Source organism: Conger conger, chromosome 1, assembly GCF_963514075.1.
Source record: "Conger conger chromosome 1, fConCon1.1, whole genome shotgun sequence".
NCBI classification, from domain to species: Eukaryota; Metazoa; Chordata; class Actinopteri; order Anguilliformes; family Congridae; genus Conger; species Conger conger.
The window spans coordinates 65812536-65837103 of record NC_083760.1 but is presented as its reverse complement, the minus strand read 5'-3'; the positions used below and the strand labels follow the sequence as shown (position 1 = coordinate 65837103).

At 40.2% G+C, this 24568-nt stretch overlaps 1 protein-coding gene across 3 annotated transcripts in view; it reads left to right on the top strand.

The window, feature by feature from the left end:
• Positions 1 to 4278: 4278 nt before the first annotated feature.
• LOC133130918 (exostosin-1b-like) overlaps positions 4279 to 24568 on the top strand; it is a 70796-nt gene continuing 50506 nt past the window's right edge. For all 3 annotated transcript variants that reach the window (XR_009708975.1, XR_009708977.1, XM_061245920.1), the window contains exon 1: positions 4279 to 6069. Coding sequence is in view for 1 of the 3 variants with exons in the window: in XM_061245920.1 (XP_061101904.1) it covers positions 5117 to 6069 (953 nt within the window). In the remaining 2 variants the exon portion in view is untranslated. The remainder of the gene's footprint in view (positions 6070 to 24568) is intronic.

The following is a 24568-nucleotide window of genomic DNA, read 5'->3' as shown; positions in this document are numbered from 1 at the left end:
AGAAGGACATCGGCCATTTCATCTGACTGCAGTTAATTGTAACAGTAGCAGGAAACAACAAAGAACTGAACTAGTTACTGCAACCAATTATGTATTTTAGTGACTATTTCTAGACATACCATACCATTAATGATAATATTTTTGTTTTTATCGTCATCTATTTTAAGGAGCCACAGAGACATAATTCAGCTTTTGACTTTGTATAGTAAGATAGGAGAATTCACAGCACAAAAACAATTAAAGCAGTATTCTACCACAGCAGCTGACACATAATTTTCAGTGTTATCGCATATTATCTACATTATGTTCTTACCCATATGGTTTAGCAGTTGTAAAAAAGAAAAAAACAGCCCATGCTTTCTTAAACCTTCGCCCTCAGCTGATATTTGGAGTTGCTGCACTCATCCGGTACCCATTGGAATCAATGAACCTAGATGGCAAAGAACACAAAGTGCATTAACATAAGACCAATGTGGGAGGCTAATAGATGCTCTGAAGCCTCCTTTCATTCTCCTTCATTTGCTGATTAATGAGGCTGATTTCAGGATCTTTACCCCACTTATAAAGCATTCTCTCTTATCCAGTTTCACTCAGATGCTATTGCTAATTGCTACCTGAAACGTAGTCCCACATCTCATTAAATGCGCAATTTATTGATTGATCTATTGATTGCAATGCATACTGTTCTGAAATATTCCATTTGTCTTTTTCAGAACACACATGACTTGTAAAATGCTGTGCCTTTGTTTCTGTCCATATTCATTTTGTAACCGGCATTGTACACAGTGTTCACTGCTTGGTTCTTAAACAAAACATAGCAATTTTGAAAAAATAAATCACTGACTAAACACAATGATGAATGATACTGATAATATTGGGTGTTCCATCAAGTCACTGATGATTTACTATGTGCATTTTGTGGGCTCTAAATGTTTTACAAATGTCCACATTGCTTTCACGCCTGTTGATCTGACAGCAGTCAGGAACAATCTTAAAGTGTTTACTTTTTTACTTAACCTAATAATAAACTAATTTCATTTGTATTCTAAGCCAAGCAAACAATATTTTCTACACCAGTTCTCTTCAGGGCTTCTGGTTAGCAGCATGAACCCTTCTTAGCAAGAGCCCCCTTGTTATGCAGGCATAATGATTTGCCCAGCAGTAGGCTAGTGTGTAAGACACAGAGCCAAATAATGCACTGAACAGATGGTTCTCTTTTTTAGCATCCAAATCACACACCAAAGAGGAACAACCTTGAAGGAACCAAGTGGGACAAATATAGATTCACAATCAAAGTATTTCCCTGTTAAAATGTACAGTTTACTTAATTTATATTTTATATAGAAGAATAAATTAATATTAGAAATTAATTTCTATATTTTGAGAACTTACAGTATATAGTGTGCACGGGTGTTCACATTCTATATAGATGATATCCATTGCCTCAGAAACCTACTTTCCCTCCTGCAGAGCTTTCATATTTCTTTGACACAGACCTTGCAATCATGAAACCTTTAAACAGGCATGATATTTCTTCATCATCTAGACAAGTGCTTACACACTGTCAAAGCATTGTGAAAAAAACTTTGCTTGACAAGTCAATATAATAGTGGGTAATTTCATTTGATGAACACATGACAAGTAAACCTGGAATGTCCCTTATGCAAGAAGATCAAGGAAGGCCAGAAGGAATTCATCATCTTCTGGTGAGATGAAAGAAATGTTCAACTTTTTGAGTCCCAAAAGCCTTGCATAGTGCCTTGCCCAGTCAGTACCATCCCTGCTGTCACACATGGTAGTGGCATCGTATGGGGATGCCTCCCAGCTGCAGGGAGGGGTAAGCTTGTCAGGACTGTGGGGAAATGGTTGGAGCAAGACAATAAACAGATGTGATTGGTTGGTGTGTTGATGTGTGTTTGAAATGGGTATTGACCAATAGGGAGAATTAAACATACTGTAGGTATTGTAGGTAGGGAAATTAAGCAGTAGACAAAGATGTTGAGGCATTAGAACAGGGACACAAGGAATAACAATAATACAGCCCAAATCTGGCACTCAAAATACTTTCAAATGCAGTATATGGTTTTAAATTAAATAGTAGGACCCAAAACGAGGGCTGAAAGAGATAACAGCTAGGAGAGACCATGTGATAGAGAAGCAGAAGGGAGAGGAGGAGAGGAGAAATTGAATCACTATGGACCTTAGGTAGGCTACCACAAAGGGCATAATTGATGGTGGCACCCATCCCATTAAGTTATTGACTCATTGGCACTTAATTCATCCGAACAGCGTTTGAGCTGCATGATGCCTGAATATACAAATAATAGCCAGAGAACAAGAAGAGACTGCTGTAACTTCTAGAACTTTTAGACCTCCCCTGATCCTTTAAAGCACCCAGCAGTGTCATACCAGTCCCAAGACCAATGATGGGGGATTTAGCGTATGTAGAAGTGGGAGAAAAAAATCCATTGAGGCATTGTGCACTCTATCCACATTTGTGTTACAGTACCAACACATTTGTTTTAATTCTTCAGAATTGTTTCCTTTAGCTGCAAATGAGAGGAAGGAGGTAAAAACATATTTCTTTCTTGTAGTGTCCCTTTAAAAGCACTCTGTGGATGTAATTTGATTAAGATACATGCTGTGCTTGGCTCTGGAAAATCTATTTGCTGCAACAACAGTGGTGGAGGTTGGTGTGATCTGGAGAAGCACGGCTGACTACTGGGAGGAAACCAGGAGAATGTATCACCAGCAGTGTACAGTCCTGGTCTTTCTACAGTTCCCAATGTAGAGCTGGAGCAATGCAATATATGCAATTTTCACTGTAAATCTGCAATGAGACTGGCTCATTATACCACTTTTTCCAAAGGAGAGTGGGAGGCTGGGTCTTTTTGAACCCCTTTATGCTATAGGGTTGGGATGAGGCCAACATCTTACCCCTTTTTCACTGCTGACTTAATGAATGAATGAACATGCTTGTTAAGAAACATAATATGCCAAGAAAGTGACCACCGGGACCAGGAAATTCTGCTTCTGCGCTGAACATGTGGAGTTCTAGGATTCGGACACTTTGGAAAGTTTGTCCGGTAGATGATACACCTTGCATGCACAAAGCCTAAGAGATTAAGAATTCAGTCTCCTGAGTTCCCAATAAACCAGTGCCTGAAAGAATGGGCAGTCATATTCCCTCAACTCAGAGACATGCAAATGCATATATCCATATATGCTTGATTACATTTTGAGCATTTTGCAGACATCAAACAATATTAACAATGTTAATGTAAATGATGCTATATCCAAACCAAGGTGGAGAGACAAGAGAAGAGAAAAAATTTACAAGATAAATAATTTCTGTTCAATCATTGTTTTGCATCTAATTAGATGAGACATTATCAAATGAATCATCATGCACTTTGCTTCAAAATATGCACATTTTGCAGAGCAAAGCAATATTTGAATGTGTTCTTTTTACACTGCAATGCTGCATGTTAAATATCTGCAAATATCTGTTCTAATTTTAAGTTTAAACACCTAATAACATTTCTGGAAGTTGTTAGGCACTGTTGGTCGGACCTTAATATGTAAATGTGTGAGGAAATTAAAGAGGGAAAATCACACAATTGACAAATGTGGTCAACTTCACTGGATAAAGTTATCAAAACATGTTTAATTTATTTCTGTATAGTTTTGTTTATTTGCACAATGTCTTTCCAATATGGTATACGGTATAGTGCTAAATGCGGCCTGTAAGGTAGTGGTTAGGGTAAATGACTGGGACACACAATAAGATCTGCACAGCCATTTGGCCCTTGAGCAAGGCCCTGAACCCTGCATTGCTCCAGGGGAGGACTGTCTCCTGCTTCGTCTAATCAACTGTACGTCACACTGGATAAGAGCGTCTGCCAAATGCCAATAATGTAAATGCAATCCACATTTATATTTCAGAGTGAAAAGTATGGATGCTGTGATGTTTTCTTAAATCTTAATAGTTTTTAGAAACTTGCAAATTCTCAGAACTTGAACCAGGCAAAGACCACGGTTTCTACTTCACATTATATCAAATCAAATATATGGGTCACTCGTGTAAGGTATGTTGCTTTAAAACACGTTTAGGTAGGTTCAGGTTGTGAATGGTTGTAGCGGAAGCACCGCCCTTTCAGGATGTGACGAAGACCAATCGGAAACCGGAGTGCGTGATGATGGGCCGTACGTCACTGCCGTCGTGTCTGGATTGGAACGTTACAGTGTAACAATCGGAAAAGCTAAGCATTTGGTAATTGGACACACGGGTAATGGAATCTTGCAGTTAACAAATACTTTTCTTTTCGGATTCGTGCTTTGAATTTACATTCCGGAAAATCGATGTATTCTATCTTTTTAGATTTTGTGTTGGCTACATAAACCCGGTGACAGAGATATGAATGTATCTACATTTATGTGCGTCGAGGTAGGTTTGTTTTTCAAATATAAGAGAAATGCAGGGATTCGTGCGGCTTGAGAAGACAAACTACAACACTTCACAACAGTCAGCTAACGCAAGAGGCATTAAATAATTAAACTTGAGAACCCGTGCGAAACCAGATGAATTGACTGCTCTGATCGCAAACTGGTTGCATAAAATGTTACGAAGACTGTTCGGGACTTTATCAGAAGTGTGGGTCTTGCATGTGCACGGCAAGGCACCTTAAGCCCCTTGGCAATAACCGAGTGAGTAGTTTGTCCTGGATGGTCGCGACCGGCTTTACGGAAGCAAAGGATGTTGTAGGCGCATCTCAACTTATTTGAAACGGAAAGAAAGTGGGAGAAACACAGCGTAGTACCGCTGAATCTGACTATTCACCTGGATCGGGCAATATATCGATACATTGCATAATATTGTTGGCTAGTATAGAATGATACATAACATAGGCGAAATAGATAAAAATTAAAGTCGCCCACATGCGCTGGATCAATCGTTGGATTGGGGAACGGAATCAGAAGAAGGTGGAAGAGGTGAGTTCAAATTCCTTACAGGCTGGTGGAAGATGGCGGAGCGGTGCTGCCGGAGGTGTTGAGAGCGAAACTTCGGGGCGCCTTGGATTTATTTGCGAACATCTCGATTCGGACCGTAGGACACATGCAGGCCAAAAAACGATATTTAATTTTGCTCTCCATCGGCGCATGTCTTGTTCTACTGTTCGTCTTTGGGGGTTTTCAAGTCCCAACGTCCAGCAGGAATCCAAGCCGGCGAGACGACCGCAGCCGCAATGGATACCACCCGGATCATCATTGGCCACACTTCTCGGACGCTTTACTACCGTTTCTTCCTTGGGATCAAGGGGATACCGAGGATTACAACATCCACGTATCGCCGAAGCAGAAAAGAGACATAAATTCGAGTGTTTACAAAGGCAAACGATGTCGCATGGATTCCTGCTTTGATTTCTCTCTTTGTGAAAAGAACGGTTTTAAAGTTTACGTTTACCCCCAGCAGAAGGGTGAAAAGATCTCAGAAAGTTACCAAAACATTTTATCGGCCATAGAGGGGTCTAGATTTTACACAACAGACCCAGGGCAAGCTTGTTTGTTCGTCTTGAGTCTGGATACTCTAGACCGGGACCAACTATCGCCGCAATATGTTCACAGTTTAAAAACTAAGATTCAGAACTTGCATTTCTGGAACAACGGTAGGAATCATCTTGTATTCAACCTGTATTCGGGCACATGGCCGGACTACACGGAAGATTTGGGGTTCGATATAGGACAGGCCATGCTGGCAAAAGCGAGCATAAGCACGGAGAACTTCAGACCGAACTTCGATGTATCTATCCCCCTTTTCTCGAAGGACCATCCCAGGACAGGAGGGGAACGGGGATATTTAAAGTACAATTCGATACCCCCCTTCAGGAAGTATATGCTAGTATTTAAGGGAAAGCGGTACCTGACTGGGATTGGTTCAGACACGAGGAATGCCTTATATCATGTTCATAACGGTGAGGACGTGGTTCTGCTCACTACATGCAAACACGGCAAGGACTGGCAAAAACATAAAGATGCACGCTGCGACAGGGACAACGCCGAATATGACAAGTAAGTTGTCTTGTTTTGGTACGGTTATCATACTGTGAATTGTTCTGCCACAAACGTATGTGCATCACGCTCAGTGTGATAGGCCTTTTTTGAGTTATCCAGCTTTAGTTGATATCCGATTTCTCCTGTGTGGGCATTCCGTTTAATATAGCAATGCGACAGACAGGTATTCACGCATTAGGCTTCTATACCTTTGTTATTCAGGTACATTTTGTCAGTTTTCAAGAGAACACGCTACCATAACGCATAACCTGATTATAGGCCCTATGGTTTCCTGAAAAGTCACCTTCCTTTAAAAGTTCAGTAGTTGGTTAATAACTTGGTGCGAAACTGGACGTGAATCACCTAATGCTCTGTTCCAGATCAAAAAAAGAAAAAAAAAAGGTTTCCGCCCGAGCTGACCACCTAACCGCCGTACTAGTTCCCCATTCACTCACACTGTAGGCAACCAATGATGCAGCAGTGATCTTCTTCATAAGTGTTTCTGAAGAGTAGTTTGATGCTCGCCTTAACTCCTCCTTCCCAATTCTCAGGCACAAGGCTTCCCTCACCTTTTTGGGAATACAAATGTTCAGTCTAGTTTACTGATTGGTGTTTCAAAATACAGTACCAGTCAAAAGTTTGGACACCTCTTGCCCTTTTCTGGATTTTTTTTATTACCGTTTTATTTCCACTGTTTGTAATCAAGCAATTCATATGTAATGCAGGTTCTCATATTTTATTAAACCATGTTTTTTTATACATTTTGGTTGCACCATGTAGCAATTACAGCACTTTTTATACATAGCCCCCCATTTCAGTGTTACAATTTAACAATGTCAAATAAAATAGTCATGTTTTGTATTTGGTTGCACATCCATTGCATTGCATGCCTTCCTGATGTCTGTGACCTATCAACATCACCAGAGTCTGGATATCTTGTTCTCCAGTTGTCCTACAAGTGATTCTGTAACTCTTTGCATTTGAATGGATCTCTATGGGAATTGGGGGGTGGTACTTGATTTGGCTGTAAATTAGGGGTCCAAAGTATCAGATGAGCCTCAAACCATCCTGCTGCTGCCAGATATGCTGTGGATACTACAAGGGACATTTCTCCTAATTTCCCTGTTGAACTTAATGGAATAATTGTTCAGGAGAAAAAACCCTGGAAGTATCTACTGTATATCTAGTAGCAGCATGGTTGTTTGAGGCTGGTTTCATACCTCGGACCCTTGATGACTTAAAGCCATTTAGCCAACAAATGTGTTCTATACTGTATCAGCATAAATTCACAGCCGACAAAACAAAAATGGCAGGAAAATAATATGATTTTTTTTTTTTAAAGCAATTAGTACTTTTCATGATAAATGTTTGGCAAACCACTGTGTACAATTTGCAAAGGTGGAAAGTCCAGGGAGTCATGAGGAGAAGGTCCCATGAACTTTGCACATTAGAATTGTGGTAATTGGCAAATCCAGGTGATTGGAACAAAATACCCGGAACAACTTTTTTCCTCATCTGACAATTTGCATCCATTTACAGTGTTGCACAGGTTGGCTATTTTCAGTTCAGAAAAGAATGGGGAAGAAATTAATGCAGCAACTGTAAAGGATTGCTTCTATCATTCGGGACAATGTCCAAAATCCTGTTTTTTAAAGTTATGACTAGGATCTATATAAAACTTACACATTTCAAGGTATCTATTTAAAACTTCTCCATCTATGGAGCCATTTTGTTTCTAGCCGTTTGCCTTCAGTGTTAAAGGGGTGCTCTGTAGACAAAGGTCTGACGGTTGCTCCTCGTTCTTGTAATGACCATGACCATGAATTTGGCTTAGAGATTCAACAAAAAACTGCTGAAGAACATTTTTATATTTTACTGCCACTAGCAAACTATTCAGTTCAGATAACTAAGGCACAGACACATTTTCTGTATATTTAATAAGCTGATTAGTGCTTGCCCTACTTTGAAGAAGTGCATTGTACAGTACCCTCAGAAAGTATTGGAACCATGAGGCCAATTCCTTTGTTTTTGCAATACACTGAATATATTTGGGGTTGAGATAAAAAGATGAACATGATGCAAGCATTCAGAATTTTAGCTTTTATTTCCTGGTATTTACACGTAGATGTGTTAAACTACTTAGAATGGCATAGCACTTCTGGCATCAGACCACCCAGTTGTAAGGTGGAGCAAAAGTATTGGAACAGAGAGCATTTAAGTAAATGAAAGTAAATGACACTTTATATTTTGTAGCATAAACCTTGCTTGCAACTGCTTAACATTAGCAAACTGTTGCCTTCTTCTTTTATGATACTTTTACTGCAGCCTCTTTCAGTTGCTTGTTTCAGGGGGTTTTCCCTTCAATCTCCTCTTCATGAGGAGAAATGCATGCTCAATTTGGTTAAAGTTTGGTGAATGACTTGGCAAGTCTAAAACTTTGTGCTTTTTCTCCCTAATGAAGTCCTTTTTTGTGTTGGCAGTGTGTTTTGGGTCATTGTCTTGCTGCATGATGAAGTTTCTCCCAATTAGTTCGGACACATTTCTCCAGAATGTTTTTCTAGACTTCTGAATTCATCCTGCTACCGTCATGAGTTATAACAGCAATAAAGATTTGTGAGCCCACTCCAGAAGCAGCCATGCAAGCTCAAGCCATGACACTTCCTCCACCGTGCTTCACAGATGCGCATGTATGTTTTGAATCATGAGCAGATCCCTTCTTTCTTTTCTTTCTTCACACTTTGGCCTTTCCATCACTTTGGTAGAGGTTAATCTTGGTCTCATCAGTCCATAAAACTTCCAGAACGTTTTTGGCTCATCTCTGTACTTCTTTGCAAATTGTAATCTTGCCTTCCAGTTCTTACTACTGATGAGTGGTTTGAATTTTGTGGTATAGCCTATATATTGCTGCTCTCTAAGTCTTTTTTATACGGTTGATTGACATACCTTTACCCCTGCCCTGTGGAGGTTGTTTGTGATGTCACTGACTTATGTTTCTTCACAGCTCTCACAATGTAACTGTCATCAACTGCTGTTGTCTTCCTTGTTCGACCTGTTTGATGTCTGTTGCTCGGTATTGATTTCCCCTCTTTTCTAAGCTTCAAAATGGCTTGCCTTTCTCTGAAAGACAGCTCTCTGGTCTTCATGTTGGTTAATCTTTTCTTACAAAAATGCAGTCTTCACAGGCAAAATCCAAGGCTAAAACCAAGAGTAGACATTCAGAACTATTTATTGTTTAACCAATCAATCTAACAGGACACATCTGGGAAACAATAAACACCTGTCCGTCACATGTTCCAATACTTCTGCTACCTAAAAATGATGTGCGATATGTTCTAAGTTGTTTAACAAATCTAGATAAAAATACCAGGAAATAAAAGCTGAAATTGATGTCATCTTATATACAGCGTTTGACCTCAAACTCAATTCTCTTCAGTGTACGTCAGCAACAAAGGAATTGACCTTGCTGTTCCAATACTTTTGGAGGGGACTGTAGCTGTGGAGATGAAATCGAGTGCGATTGATGTGTGTTGATGTAAAGGCGTGGTACAGTGGGTGTGACGGGGGATGCTCAGTTGTCTGTGCAGGAAGATGAGGTAGTCATCATTCCTAATTTAGCTGTGGTTCCCAGCCTGCATCAAGGAATGTGACAGAAAAGGAAGCTGCATAGTTATGAGTCCCAAGCTGGAGAGGCCGTCTCCCAATACAGCCTATATGTGATCTAACCCTCCATCGTCGCCAAACAGGAATGTCCTGGGGTCATTCCGTGTGAGTTAGCACGCATCCTGATACAGCTAGGGACAACGTATATACATAGCAAAGTGGGTTAAGGTCACTCCTCCAGTTGCATTGAAATGTATCTTTGGAGTGATTAAACCAGCCTGGGAAGAGGAAGTGTTTTTTTTAAATTTATTTATTTATTTTTATTTTTTTACCCACACATTTTTTATAGTGATGCATGCACTCACTATAACTCATAGTTTTATTTTTGTAAGTTCTTTCTCCAGTATGCCTGCTGTTCACAGTATTGTTAAATAAGAAGACTTTAAGTCATACTTGGAAAGGGCAGTTATACAACTGCAGTCTTCTTTTGAACATAAAGTATTTCGGTTTCAGGGCATCTGTACTTCACCAGCCGGATGCGTTTGTTTCTTATATTAAAGGTCTTATTGGCCCTTAATATTTTCTGTTGATTGGCTAACTCTGAAAAAAGAAACCATGTCTCTATGCAGTATTGATTTTGTCTGAAATTGTTTTCATGATATAGGCCTATTTGCTCAAGAGGTCATGGAAGTTAATTTGAGAGAAATGGGAAATAATGCTATAACGATTATACATCAAAGTATATGATATTTTTTGAATGTCAGTGTATGTTCTATCCTGACAAATCCAACACATTCATGACCACATTTAGGATTCCATCAAATTTAACTTGAGTGTGGAATTTGAAGAGGTAGGATCTTTAATGTTTATTTTACCCAGAATGCACAAGAAAGTGTACAAAAACTAGTTGGAACGCGTATCACGATCAGTATCACCCCCTTCTACATGACTGTTGATCTCTTGGGTTTCAACAGCTGTCAAGTTATGTAGGCTACTTGAAACTCCTTCTTTCCGGACATTTCACGCTTGTCACTTGTCATAGCCTGTCTCTTCTGACAGTCAACATGTTTAGCTCTGCTTTCGACATAAGGCAGTATTGGGCCGGGACTGTTTCTGTCTTTAAGAGCTACTGGATCAATGGACTTTAAATCTGTCTCATCCCTAAATGATTTAATTGAAGTTATAATTTGGAGAACCGTTCACTTCACAGGGCTCCCATTCTGAAATGACACCTTCAGCATTGCTTTGTCATGGCCATGCCATTCTATTCCACACGTGTGGGCAAATGTGACGCAGTCAGGCAGATATTCATTTACACATTTGGATACCGTGACAGCGGTGTCTAACTACTGATTCAAACTGGCAACAGTGAACCATTTTCAGTGGTTTAGTATGGTATTTAATTTTTATCCACTGCTGATTTATTGAGGGCATGTCCAATTTAAGAGAACTGAGAGCGTTATTGGCATATGCATGTAAAACTAAATAAATAATTTGTATCATTTGGCCATCTAGAAATGTGGGCTGAATGAATTTTGCCCTGTTTTGATTAGGACAGAATAGGCACACTGGTGATGACTGATGCCCCAAGGGTCTAAAATGGACTCTTCTCTCGCATTGGTCTGGGTATGTATGTCGCCGAGCACGCTTGTATTTGCGTGCAGCTGGCCGGATGGGTCTATGTGTGCAAAATACAGAAACATAACCTCCTTTATAGGGTTTACTTATGTTTGACCAATGGATAAATGGTCAAAATTACTTGGAAAATGATCTATTTGTTAAGCCGCTGTCCCTCCCCTGCCCCCTGTCTCTCTTCTGCTGAGATGTTTTTCTGCTGTGTGCCTGTATCTTTGATGAGAACAGACAGTTTCCTGCTGTTTCCCCCTCCCTCAGTCTCCGCTGTGTCCCTGTGACCATCTGAATGAGGCGGAGGATGATGGCCATCACAATAGCTGATAAACTTGACAAACCACTGCTTTTCTGTGAGGTACAAACCAGCCGGTGGCAGCGTGGCTCGTATGTGATTTTTATGTAAATCCGATCGGGGTTTTTTTCGAAGGCCGCAGAGTCAATTTGACAATGAGTGTGCATTGCTGTGTGAAGGATATTGTGTGAATGGAAAATTGACACATTGACTGACATAAACTCTTGTTTTCCAGGAAGTGGTGTGAAAATACACCAGTATTACAGATTTTGTATATGTGCTTTAAGATCTGTTTGTATCGTTATGAAGAATTTACTAAATTGAATAAAAAGTGAATTTTAATTTGAGCTTGTCTTTAAGTTTTGTACATCTGGATAGATTTCATACTGAAACAATTAATGCTGGCGATATACCTCTTCTCATGGCTGTTACTGCTGTGCATCAGGGAATAGAACCTTATACAAGCCCTGTTTGAGCCACTGCAGTGCCATTTCTATATATTAACTGGAGGGTTACATTGTCAGGGTTATTTTAACTGGGCCACGGCCCAGTGGTTTGATAGGGCAATATTAGCACAGGAGCAGCATACATTTTATTTTCCATTGTCCACATCTCCAAAGATTAAAGGTCTGCTTGTTTGCATAGACATTTATTATTTAAAGAAGAAGCTCAATTTCCATTATATTAATATTGAAACGGTCACTTGTGAAGAGTGTGCTAAATCATTCCTCCTTTGTACACATTTTCCGTAGGCCTACTCCTCAGGTAGAACTGGCATATTCCTGTGTGAATTATAAATGGTATGATGAAAAGTGTAAAAGATTTGTGGGGGGTGGTGACTGGGGGAAGGTGGTGTAACTCTCATTCCCTTCGTAGCAGTCAAATATAAACCTTTCAGTGCTCTCTTTTCTCCTCCTTTTTGTGGTGCACAACTGCAGAAGCTAACCATTCCGGGTAATAACAGTTAAGTAACTGTAAAGTAATGCAAGTTGGAGTGCCATGGTTTCATGGTCCGTCTCCCTGTTCTACTGCCATTCACTGAGTGAGCTAGGCTGCTTTTGTGAGCTTTTATACTCCAGGAAGGGCTGTATATTCTCTGAATGAGACCTTGAGGAGCTGTCAGATCTAATGCTTGGTAAAAGGACAGGTTTATTCTCTGGATGTGCCACTTTCAAACCCCTGTTTAGCAGGCCAGCTTACAGTAATTTCACCATCAGATTGAACATTCCCTGAAAGAATGACCTTTTGCGTGCGTGCGTGCGTGTGTGGGTGTGCACACGCGCACAAGTCAATGTGTCCATGTGCAATGTTCAAAAGCTTTCAGTTTTCAAAGCACTTCAAAATTCGTCATTTTATACACTTTTATAGGGAGTTTACTTTTACTTGTCATTAATTTATTCAAATTTCAAAAGAAAATGCCTTTTTACAGTGGATGCGAAGGTTGAAAAGCAGAATGGTATAAGAACATTTTGCCATGAAATTGGCAGAAAAACAGTTTGTAGCTGTTATTTAAAAGCTTATTTGGCTGTGAAAGAAATGTGTGTGAGGCTCTTAAGATCAAAACCCCAGGTTTCTGTGGCAATATAGATTCATAATGTGCACCATGTGTCAGCTCTTTGCTGTGTGGCAAAGCCAATGACTGTTCTGCACAGCTAGGCTGAGAAACCTCAACATGCAGAGAGAAAGGCCCCACTTATTTGATTCAAGTTCTATTAAATGCTTGGTCACTTGCATTGTCAGATGTGTCCTAATTAAGCTGGGAGAATATGAAAATATGAAAACATTTCCTCCAAGAAAAAAATCACTGGACGACGCAAGCATGGTAAGCATAAATCCATACCGTTAACCATCCTCAAATTGTACTATGGTTGTCTCATTCCACCACGTGAGCCCTTTCACACTACAAGCAATGTGATGTTCCTTAAGACAAGATTGTGGTATATCAAAAATGCACAAGCAAACCTTACACATTTCCAACTCATGAATATTATTATAAAAATAACTAAATATTTACAACGTTTATTTACAATACAGGGGTAGTATAAATAAAACAAGAACAGAACTAGGGATGGGGGAAAAAAACGATTATGCTAAACGATTACATGTGTTTACATGTTTAAATGAGAAACTTTGGTGCGGGGGACAGCTTTCGAAAAACATTGTTTAATTAAACCTTGTTTAATTCCACCTTTTTAAGGTGAAGAATATCACTGTTTGTTCTGTGAAATATCACTGCTTGACAATTTACACACACCATGTTCATGTTTTTAGAGCAGGAATTGTTTGGGCAGGAGTTTGGAGGGGTGTTCCTGTCATTCCTGGTCAGATAACCAATCAAGGCAGAGCATGTGGAAGAAAAAAAAATGCAACACTCACCCAAAATGGCCTCACTGATGGAATGTGGGGTTGCTGTACACTCCTGTTCTGGCGGCAGCGATGATGAATAATTTATTTACAGTATTTTATTCATGTCTCTTCACTTGCAATTTTGCAGCCACCCATACATGTATCCTCCCTTTTTCATAAGCAATTACATTTCATTGTTATTATTTCCAGCTTTGTTGATAAAGTACAGTATCAACTTTTTGCCAGCCCGCTGAAGATTATTATTTATTATCAATTGTTCAATTAAATAAATGATTCCTATTATTCAATATCAGTTTTATTTCAAACAATGAAATGATACAGTAAAGCTTGCTTTGGTCTGACAGAGGCTGATTGGGTTGAGCAGCCTTGGTGCATTCGGTCGTGCAGGAAAACATCATTTATTACTCACTTTCTCTTAATGCTGGAGGAACCTTAAGATTAAAGCACAGTGAACCAACAGCTGAGCTTTCTCTGTTTTAAGCATTGTGGAATAAAGCAAATGGATGCTTATTTCTGAAGTGAATGGAAATTCATGCTGGTAATGCTCAAAAGATACTTTTCCCTCACCATGGGCACTGGGAAGTGTCTGGTTAGTTTACATAGTTGTCAATGAACTTTTGAGGTTCATTCTGGAAGAGGGGAGCACTGGTATTCTCGGGCAGGTACTGAGCGATCAAGAGGTGGTCTCTACGGGAGTGCTGATGAACATTGCAGCAGTGTGTAATTACCGCTAATGAATGTGTAGCTTCACAAGCTGAAACAGATGGGAGTGGCAGAACTATAATTTTTGCATTCCTGCTTTAAGGTATTAAGTTCTAGGTAATGGAGCACTTTCCTTAAGTCAGGGCTCCCTGTACTTAAGGGTGAGTGCTGTCACGGATATCTGTAGGCAGCGATGAGACTGAGTCATTCTGATTTTTTGACTGCGAGATTGGTAGCAAATCACTCGGATCCACAGTTGAATGCTTATTAATGAGGCAAAAAAAATCCAGCTTTTTCTCTCATCAGTATTCAGTAGAGGTCTGCTGAAATCCTTGTATGAAATTGCGAAGTCACAAGTGTTATTAATTTTCTTGCCTGAAAGTGTGACCGAGTCCAGGTCTTTTGGAGTGAGTCATTATTCACACAGAAAAGGTGAGATTTGTTCAGTTCTTGGGGGCAGTGCAAATTGCTGACTTAGTACAGCGTACCGCAGCCCAGCTCCGGGCATGGACGGCTTATTATCTCCGACTTCCTGTTTCTGGGGAACTGAGGCCCAGCTTCAGAGCTCTGCGTTATTGACGGTTTGTGCTGGTGGCCGATGGAGGTTTTGTGTGAATTCTGAGTATGGCTTTCTGAAAAGGTTTTTGTTGTTATTGTTGTTGATTGCCTGACACAATCTGCCCTCCTGGCACTTTTTTCGAGAGAAAAGTTTGGCCACTGCTGTCCTTTGTGCAATTCCTGATTCAGGGTGTGCCATTATCATGCCATTTCATCATCAGTGTGCAGTTTGGAAATGTCTGGATTCTGTAATGAACAGGGAAGCAGACATTACTTTAGACTGAATAAACTTGGGTTTATAAATGAGAGGGAATTCACTGCAGCATTTAGGACTGTGGCAGCTGTCCATATTCCAAAAGATGTATTGCAAAAAAGGCTACAAATGTAATTAATGACTGACTAGAAATAGTTATAATAATTAGAAACTAAATATCAGTGGAATACTTTACGTGCCATTGTTACCATTTTGTAATTGTCAATATATGGTAACTAATTAAGATTAGTATGGAAGTGCATACTTATTTGACTGAAGACTTGAAGTGATATCAGGATATTACAGAATTAGCTCCCACTAGAGAATGCTAGTGCAGGGCTAATGCCTGACTTCTCATCCACAGGTGCAGAATTTACAGATCAGATACTTCGCTTTATACTTTTGGCATTCTTTCAAGAGCTAAATTTGTGCTCGTTCAGGAATGAGCTTCATCAAAGACATAACATCACAGCATTATGGAACATCCTTTTACCAAATGCTACCTCACATTTACAGAAATAGGTAGTTTGGAAGGCACTGTATCAGAGAATTCTGTATCAGTCCTGGAAGTTGAATATCTATGTCTTCTGGCATATGAGACTCAATACCATTCTTTGGCCTGTGTGACAGAAGTGGTTAGCCCTTTGTGGTGACTGTCTGCCCTCTCCAAAGACTGCCCCCATGGGGAACCCCACAGAGCCTCCGTCTCTTGCTCTCTTTCTAACACTATCACAAGAATGTGCGAGTTTGCTGTCTGTCCTGGCTTCTGATCTGTGCAAATAAACACCAGAGCCAGCCTTTTCCATTCCTCCACCAGACATTGGTCTCTGCTCACTGAAAGAGCGAAACATCTATGAGGAATATATGCCAAAGGAGCGGAAGTCGTTTATTTGGTTACGTAAGAGTGGATTTAGCCCCTTTATTAATCAGACTGTAATCCCCTTAATGTCCCCTGGATCTTTTGTAAAACCCTTTCTTACTGAGGATATGGATTAGTGGACACACTCCGCGGTTGTGCACATGTAACATGAGTCATTTGTGACGTAGTCGTTGGACTGCATCACTTTAAGAATAATCTAAATAAGCGAGATTGCATAGGTCAGGTTTAAAAGCTTATACTGACATCCTGTATTGGTTTGAGTGTGCCATTTCCCTGAGCTTTGTTCATTCAGCAGATGTCCATCGTTGTTAATGATTAGCAGAGGTTCGCTGCTGTTCTCCCTCTGCCACCAGACTTTTGGCAGTACCATGGTTGACACTGGTAGCATTCAGAATACACGTGGACAATGTCAGATTTAAGCATTTTAGTCCAGTTCATAACTGTATAGCATCCTATACTGACCTAGACTGTTTGGAATAGCTGTTATGAATTACTGGATTCTTGAGCTAAAATCTTCTTTGCTAGCATAATCCACCAGTCTTAAAAATGTTTAGCTTTTTCAAAGACAGAGCTTCATTCAGATATCATAAACCATACGGATCTTTCTGAAGAGCATTCTTTACACTTGGACAACTGAAAAGGCAAAAAGGGCCCTATGTAAATGTATCCACAGGGGTAGTCTAGAATTTTTACTATGTAAATTTGTCCCTGGGGGTAGGTCTGATTTCTGTACTATGTAAATTTGTCACTGGGGCAAGGCTTGCTTTTCCACTATGTAAATGTGTCTGCAGGGGGTAGTTGGCTTTTTGCACTGGGTTTGTTTTTGGCTATTCATAACTTTTTCATTCTTTGAAGTTGACTAAAGGAATGCCTGTTACTAAGTGTTGGTGTATTTTTCTTCTTAAACCCTGTGAATACTCCAGTACCTTTGTAATGCTGTTCATACATTTCAGAAAATGCAAGTCTGGATCTCTGGATTCTTGTTTGTTCATTTAGTGTTTAACATTTATGAACTTACCTAATAATGGAAGTGTATTTGGGCAGTTCTGCTTTTCTTCTGTGAACCAGGAGAGTGAAGGGAACAAGCAGCCACATATCATGTCATGTAAATAAGAAGAAATATCCAACTGGAACAGAACTTTGCATTCCAGAGTCTGCACCTGTAAAAACACACCAGAAGCTTGTATGACAAACTTCAGTCTAACAACCCAATGCACATTCAGATTGGTTCAGGCCCCAAATAAGTCTTATCCAGGTCGAAGAGAACAAGATGTTTTTACCGTCCTGGAAACTACGCTACAACTTGAACATTTTTGTTCAGATGCTTGCTTATCAAAACTAAATTAACAGTCATCCTTTCCCTAATGACACTTGCTTATCAGTAACATTGCTTATCAGTGTTACATTTCTATTCTTACTTTTGCTTACCCAAAAATTGGTTGGTCATTCTTGAATGTTTTTACAGATTAAGGTCTCAATCGGTTTGACATATTTACTTCTAAGTTAAAATGCCTTTTTAGAGAAGTGACAATAAAACAATTACCATAGCTATCTAGCAAATCTAGACTTGACACCGGAAAGTCCCTTATCAATATCTATCAATCAATCCAATACTAAAATTTCCTTCTTTGCATCTTTGTAGCTCATTCAGGCAAAATCGCCTTAATGGTCTTTGCTAATCCTGTCCATTGTAACTGTGGACCTGCATCAAACCTGCATCAAAAGTGTGTCGTGTCCAAATGGACTCTTGTGTAATTCTTGATATCCATTAGATAATTGGAAACCAGTAGAAAAATATCGGAAAAGGTATAAACATTTTTTTAGTATAAAACAATTGGTTGTAGTAGGCATACAGGCCTGCAGTATGAAAGGTAGTATGATGGCATGGCTCCTGCTTGTAAAAGTGGTATAATGAGGCTGCCAGGTTTCAGCTCTGCGGTGAGTAGGGGGTGTCCATAGCAGTATGACCTGCGCATCCCTGCCAGGGAGAATGCAGAGAGCAGGACCTTGGAACCGTCAGATGAAAGGCCCGATCCCTCAGTGGCTCATTAGGAGACGCGGGGCGAGGAGAATACCTCCAGAGGTGGAGGTGTTCTCGGGAATCTGTAATGCGCTCTGCTGCCCGAGGAGAGGCAGGAACGTGGAACGCAATCGGAAGATCACGGCACCCTTTGTGATGCACAACAAGTTAAGCATCGAGTGCTACGGGTGGTTCACTGCCAAGAGGTGAAGAATAGGGGCAACATCAGAATTAAAAAGGAGAATATCTTGCCCGCTCTCTCCTGACCGCCATCCTCCAACACCCCTCTTACTGGAATTCTTGCACCCAGAGCCATGGTGCAAAATCCAAAATGAATTCACCCTTCCTTTTGAAGCGAGGGGCCTGATGCATGGTTCACGTGCTCCGAGATCCCAGGTGAGCTTCCTCTTTCACAGAAACCTATAAATCTTTTATTGTTTTTCAATTGCTGGCATCAGTCTTACTGGAGCGGAATCGAGACACAAAACGAAGACGCTGAGGGTCGAGAGTTGTGTACCAACAGTTGTATTGTTCAATGTCCCGGATACCTGTCACAATAATTATCGTAAAGTCAGTTGTTATTTTCACTCATATCTCAAGTCGTCACATTTATTTACATGAACTTAATACATTTTTGTATAGAACTTAATCATTCATTGTATAGAAAGCACTTTAAAAAAAAAAACCATTTAAAATAATTTGTGCAGGAAGACGGTCCTATTCCTTTCTCATCATTCTCATTTAGTGAGACAAATCACTTTTGTGATTGTGAGACAAGATTACCTTTCCTGAGACAAAATTATGATTTTTTTTTTTCTTTCTGAAGGTCACCAATTATATTCTGAAGATGATTCGTATAATCATGAAATTAATGAAATTAAGGTAATTTGGTGTGCACAATAAAACACATTGACAGCTGCATATATTATATAACAGTGTAATATGAACTGATGACCCAACCCTCAATAAGTATGACGTCTTATTACATTTTAAATAATATTTGATAATGTTTGAGATATTAGTTTGTGTATAATATGCAGGTTTTGATGCAGTAATTATAGAAGTATTTTGTGAATAATTGTGATTATCATTTTCATGTCCTGTCATAAATCTGATGCATTTAGAAAAATAATTAAATTTTATTAACAAGTTCATGCCATGTATGAGTAGTTGGTAGGATAAGTTGTCTTCGGAGGGAGAGGTATTTCGTTTTTCGGGAGATTTGCAGCACCCTTAAAACCTCCACAGTGCCCAGAGAGTCCCTGCATCTTTTACGATACAGCCATCTGTCCAACACGGCGACGGATCTGCAGTCGACTGCTGTCAGGCGTGTCCGTAGCATGGCGCCCATTTCACGCTTTGCTCCTGTCTTCCTCAAGGTTAACTTCATACGGGATGCTGAAGCCCCCCTCCTCCTTCTGTGATGTAGGCTAAGTGATACCATGTGTTTGCACTGATAAGGCCTAAATCCAGTATCTCCCAGCATTACACCTTTAATTACGCTGCAGATAAGGCAGACGCTGCAGCATACCCCACTTTGCTCAAGTGTTGCTCTGCACTCGGGGGGCCGAGCGCTCCCGCTACCCTCTGCGCCTTGCGCCCGTGTAGCATCCTGCAGAAACTGCGTGCGCCTCCTATAATTACCCAGGGAAAGCAAAAACATCACTAATCACACATTCTTTATTGTGTTTTGTTCAGTGAAATCTGTCAGGGGAAATGTAAACCGGGTTATTTTTGCCTGCAGGAGAAGACACACTTAGGCTGTTTACGATGTGAGACGCACCTGTATGTCTGCTACAAATGGAATGCTTCACTTTGTGTGTGTGATGATGGAGAATCCAGAGAGAGAAAGGTTGGTGGGAGGGTAGGAGGAAAAGGTGGCTGGTTACTGATGTTATTATTAGTACTTACTATTATTATTATGATTATTCTACATTCATTACATGCTTCACATTTGATACATTTTGCAAGTGAACATTAATGGGAAGATATGGGGCTGTTCTTTTCAAGCAATGAATGCCTGTTATAGTCTTAACCCCCTCCCTTATAAACTGGTGAATGTGTATCACTGTCAAATCAGAAGCCAGTCCGATGACCAGCAGGCCCATTCTTTGTCCAGTTGGCAAGAGCGGTGATTTCATTAAGCAAATGAAGTCAGTCAGGTTTTTTGTGCTGTACGTTTATAGGCTGGTTGGAGTGCTTAGCATGAGATGCAGTCACCTTATTCTTAGGTTAGCCCTTAGAATCTACAAAACTATCTAGTTCTCAAAACTGGACATAATGTGTTAGTACAGTGGCAATGGTCATGATGTATGGTCAATGCAATCATATATCTCTGAAACTTTAGTGGAATTAGTGCATGTTGGCGTAAGCATTAATGGTAGTACTGGTGGTACTAGCTGCACATATCCTGTTTCTAGTATTGCTGCTGCTCTTGCTCTCCTCCTGTCCTTCTCGTCTCATATTCTTTCATAGCCCACCTCTGAAGCTGTTTTGGGAGAGATGGAGTGAAAGCCAATGGGCTCACATTTTTTGAGGATTTAACCAGTGTCCCTGCGGCTAAGCCTCTCTATAAATACAGCTCCAGGCAAACGTCAGGCTGCACTTGAGCGCGTGCGCATATTTCCCTCCATTTCTGCTCTCCCTGTTTTTGGCTGTGCTGCTTAATTGGAAACGTGCTGTGAGCTTTCGGTCTTAGCTTAGCATTTGATCCCTCTGGCTCATGGTGCCTTTCAATTCAGCTCCCCTGCTGTGAGTTCAGGGATGCAGCAGTTGAGGATATTATTAAAAGATTCTGAAAAAAAAGATGGCGGGGGGCTGCTCTGTTAATTTGTGTGAGGGTGTGGCGGGGTATAGCTGATGCTGATGTGAGAGATGGTGATGTTCTGCAGTGTGTTCTGTGGCTGAGTGTGAAATTTGTGAGTTGTTACTCAATGAACAATTATTTTTTACTGCAGTTATTTTAAAAACTTTTTAGTTGGTTGCGCTAGTTGGTTCTCCAAGTCCATGGCAGTCAACACCTGCATAAATGGGCGCTCATTACTGCGGTTCACAGAAAGGAAGGCATGACCTTTCTACATCAGACAGAAACAAGGGCAAGTGTATCTAGCCTGCCTGTGATTTGGCTGGAGTCTTCAAAGAAGCGTGCTAGCTGAAAAGCTATAGGTTTGCTAATGTTGGCCTGTGTTGCAGCGAGACCTGCTCATTTACATTCTGTTTGAAAGAAGAGGCTTGATCTTTGTATTTTGCTCATAGATGTACAAAGATAAGCACGGTCTGTTTTGTATTCCTAGATGTACCAAAGCAGGATGGGTGATATTTTCAGAGTGGCCTAAACAAAGCCGTAAATCTACAAATTTCCTCCCTCATACGTACATCCAAGTTTCCTCGTGTGGCCATATGACTGTCTTGACTTCATATGAAGAATGATATAGCGTTGTTTCTCTTGAAATGCTGCCAGTTTAAATAACGCTACGGTATTGCTCTCGAGCAACTGCACGGTTGTTTTATTGCAAAACCTTTGCTGGAGACGGTCAACCTGATGTGTGAACTTTAAACAGCCTCCACACCAGTGGAAAGATTTTATTGAATTAAATGGTCCCACTAGATTTCCATTATTTTGAGTTGTGTTTTCAGCACATTGTTGACACGGTTTTCTCTTCTGTGGTCACCCTTGGCTTGAATACTGTTGCAGTTCTTTCTCAGACTTACTCTTGTTGGTTGAAATATGAGTACTTTTTGTGGACCCAAGGATCTGTCCCATAGTCACTAGTGCTATACTGCTGTGGTATGTGGTATGTGGTATGATTACATGTTGGTGGATCAGACTGATGAAATAATCTTGGGATGTGCATGTGTAAAGTTTATTCTTCCTGGCAGCCATAGCCATTTCTGACAAATTGTGACCTTAAGAGAGTAAATTGTCTGCCAGTCGACATGATAGAGAATCTCCATTCTAAATTTAATTTAGTCTAGGGCTTAATCTGTGTTAATTTGTTAAACTGCCCCCAAGTGTCTAATTAAGAGGTCATAACAGCTCAAAACTGCAAAAGGTTGCAGTTATTAAAATGAGTGTACACATTGGATCCCCTGGATCAAGTTTTATAGCCCCTCTGGTAGTGTGAACTACAAGCCAGCAAATAAATACATTTCATGTCCACTTGTTTGAGTCTGTATTTTCACACAGGAATGGGATTGGGACTTGTAAGCAGAATGTTGTTTGTTCAAGTCTCAGTTTGGTGATTTATTTTGTACTCCCGAGCTGTTGTCTTGTAGAAATATTTAGCAGTTGCTCTGGAATAAGAGTTTTGTAGTTGTGCTCCATAGCTAATTAAGTTGCTGAGATCACCAAACCAGAACGCAACCAAACCAGAAAGCAACCAACACAGCCAAGTTGCTCGTTTCTGGCTGGCATTTGCGGAGAGCCATTTGTGCTCTGTATATCTTTGTTTCTCCATCCAAATCCATCAGAGTTAAGCTGATTTGCAGAATTATAAAAATCTAACTGAGAAAAACATTTGGCTAGTTATGCAATGGTAATGCATAAGGGCAATGTGGGGCCAGCCAGCGCACAGCTCTTGAGTGGCAGCCCTGCACCGGTTAGTTAGCCAGGCACAGTGTTTGGTTGCCAGTTATCCACTTCATCCAGTGTTCAGTTCTCCTGAAATATTTGGCAGACTTGACTTCTTCTTGGCGGCCTGGACGTTTGCTGATATATGGGGAAAGATACGAAAGAGGCCGTTTGCACACCTGTGCTTACGGAAAAAGGGCCTTTTATTTCAACTGGATTAAAACTTCCCTCGTGGAAAGGCAGCTGTGCACCTGAGCTTTATGTACGTGTTCACCATTGTCCAATTCTTTTATTTCATACCTTTTGGCTGTTTAAGTATTTTTTTTCTCTCTTCACCATACCTTCCAAGCGTAGAAATAGAGACTCGTATGTGGATTAATTAAGTTTTGTGAACCCAAAGTCAGTAAGATTTTAAAAGCTGGCATAAAGTTATTTTGTCTTTCTGCTCAAAGGTCTCCTTGAGATGTGCATGTCGGGCATCGTGGTCTAAAGGGGCAGATGAAGCAGGTGGTGTGGGCCCAGTTTAGCTCCGGGTGAAGCCCCCTGTATGCAGAGGTCAAAGCCAGAGAGCGCTGATGTCTGTGCAGGGAATACCACACTCATACCTAAAACTTTGTAGTCTAAACACAGCAGAGACGTCCTGCTGCTTTTTGCGGTCCCAGCTGAAGGGAGATCAAAGCTGGGAGATGTTATTTTAACAAGGTGACCACTCTGCCTAATTTAAGGACCGGTTACAGGAACAGTTTGATCAGAGTTCAGAGGTCACTGGCTGGGAGAGACGGTTATTGACCATACAAATCCATGTCTGGTGCTTTATTTATTTTAACCCTTTCATAGTCCAGCTTTGAATTTGCAAAACAAAAGCTGAAATGTGCCAATCTTGCACATAATACAATATCTGCATAACTAACTCTTTAAAGTAATAGCTGGGAGAATGATTGGAATAGTGGAAGGCCTTTGGATGCATCAGGATTAAGACCACATATGTGAAGGTATATCCATGATTTATAACTTGGAACTTGGAGTATTCAAATGCTTGTTGATTCATAAAAATGAATAATTATCGTCTCAGCAGTACTCATGAAGGAGAGTAGGGATGTGACAAATCAGTTTTTGTAAACGGTTCCATTTTGAAAATGTTTAACCATGTAACTGATACTATTTATGACTGTAAGGCATCATGTCTTATTTATGAAAAAAAAAAAAAACATTGTAAGACAAATGATAGCCTAATTTCCAAATTAAGGATGTACATTTACATTGACATTGTGATCAGAGATATCCAGCAGTCTACTTAAAGCTGTGTAGGCTACGTCCATGCAAGCATGTCATTTTTAAAAATGCATTGGTTAAAATGATAATTCTTTGTGTTTTCATCCCTCTTTCCTATGGATTCTGCCTGACAGATTGACTGGCATGAAATGTGCCCAATCTTACAGACAGGGATGTGCACTCAAAATTCTGTGGTCACATTAATGTCCAATATTTGTGTGATATACAGTAACACTGTAAATCTGGTCTTTTTAGGCGGGGAATCCAATGGAAACGATGGAAATATAAAAAATGGGATTTTGTACAGATACCATAGTCGACTGGTCTAATGATTTTACGTTTATGCCAATGGTTTATATACAATTTCGCTG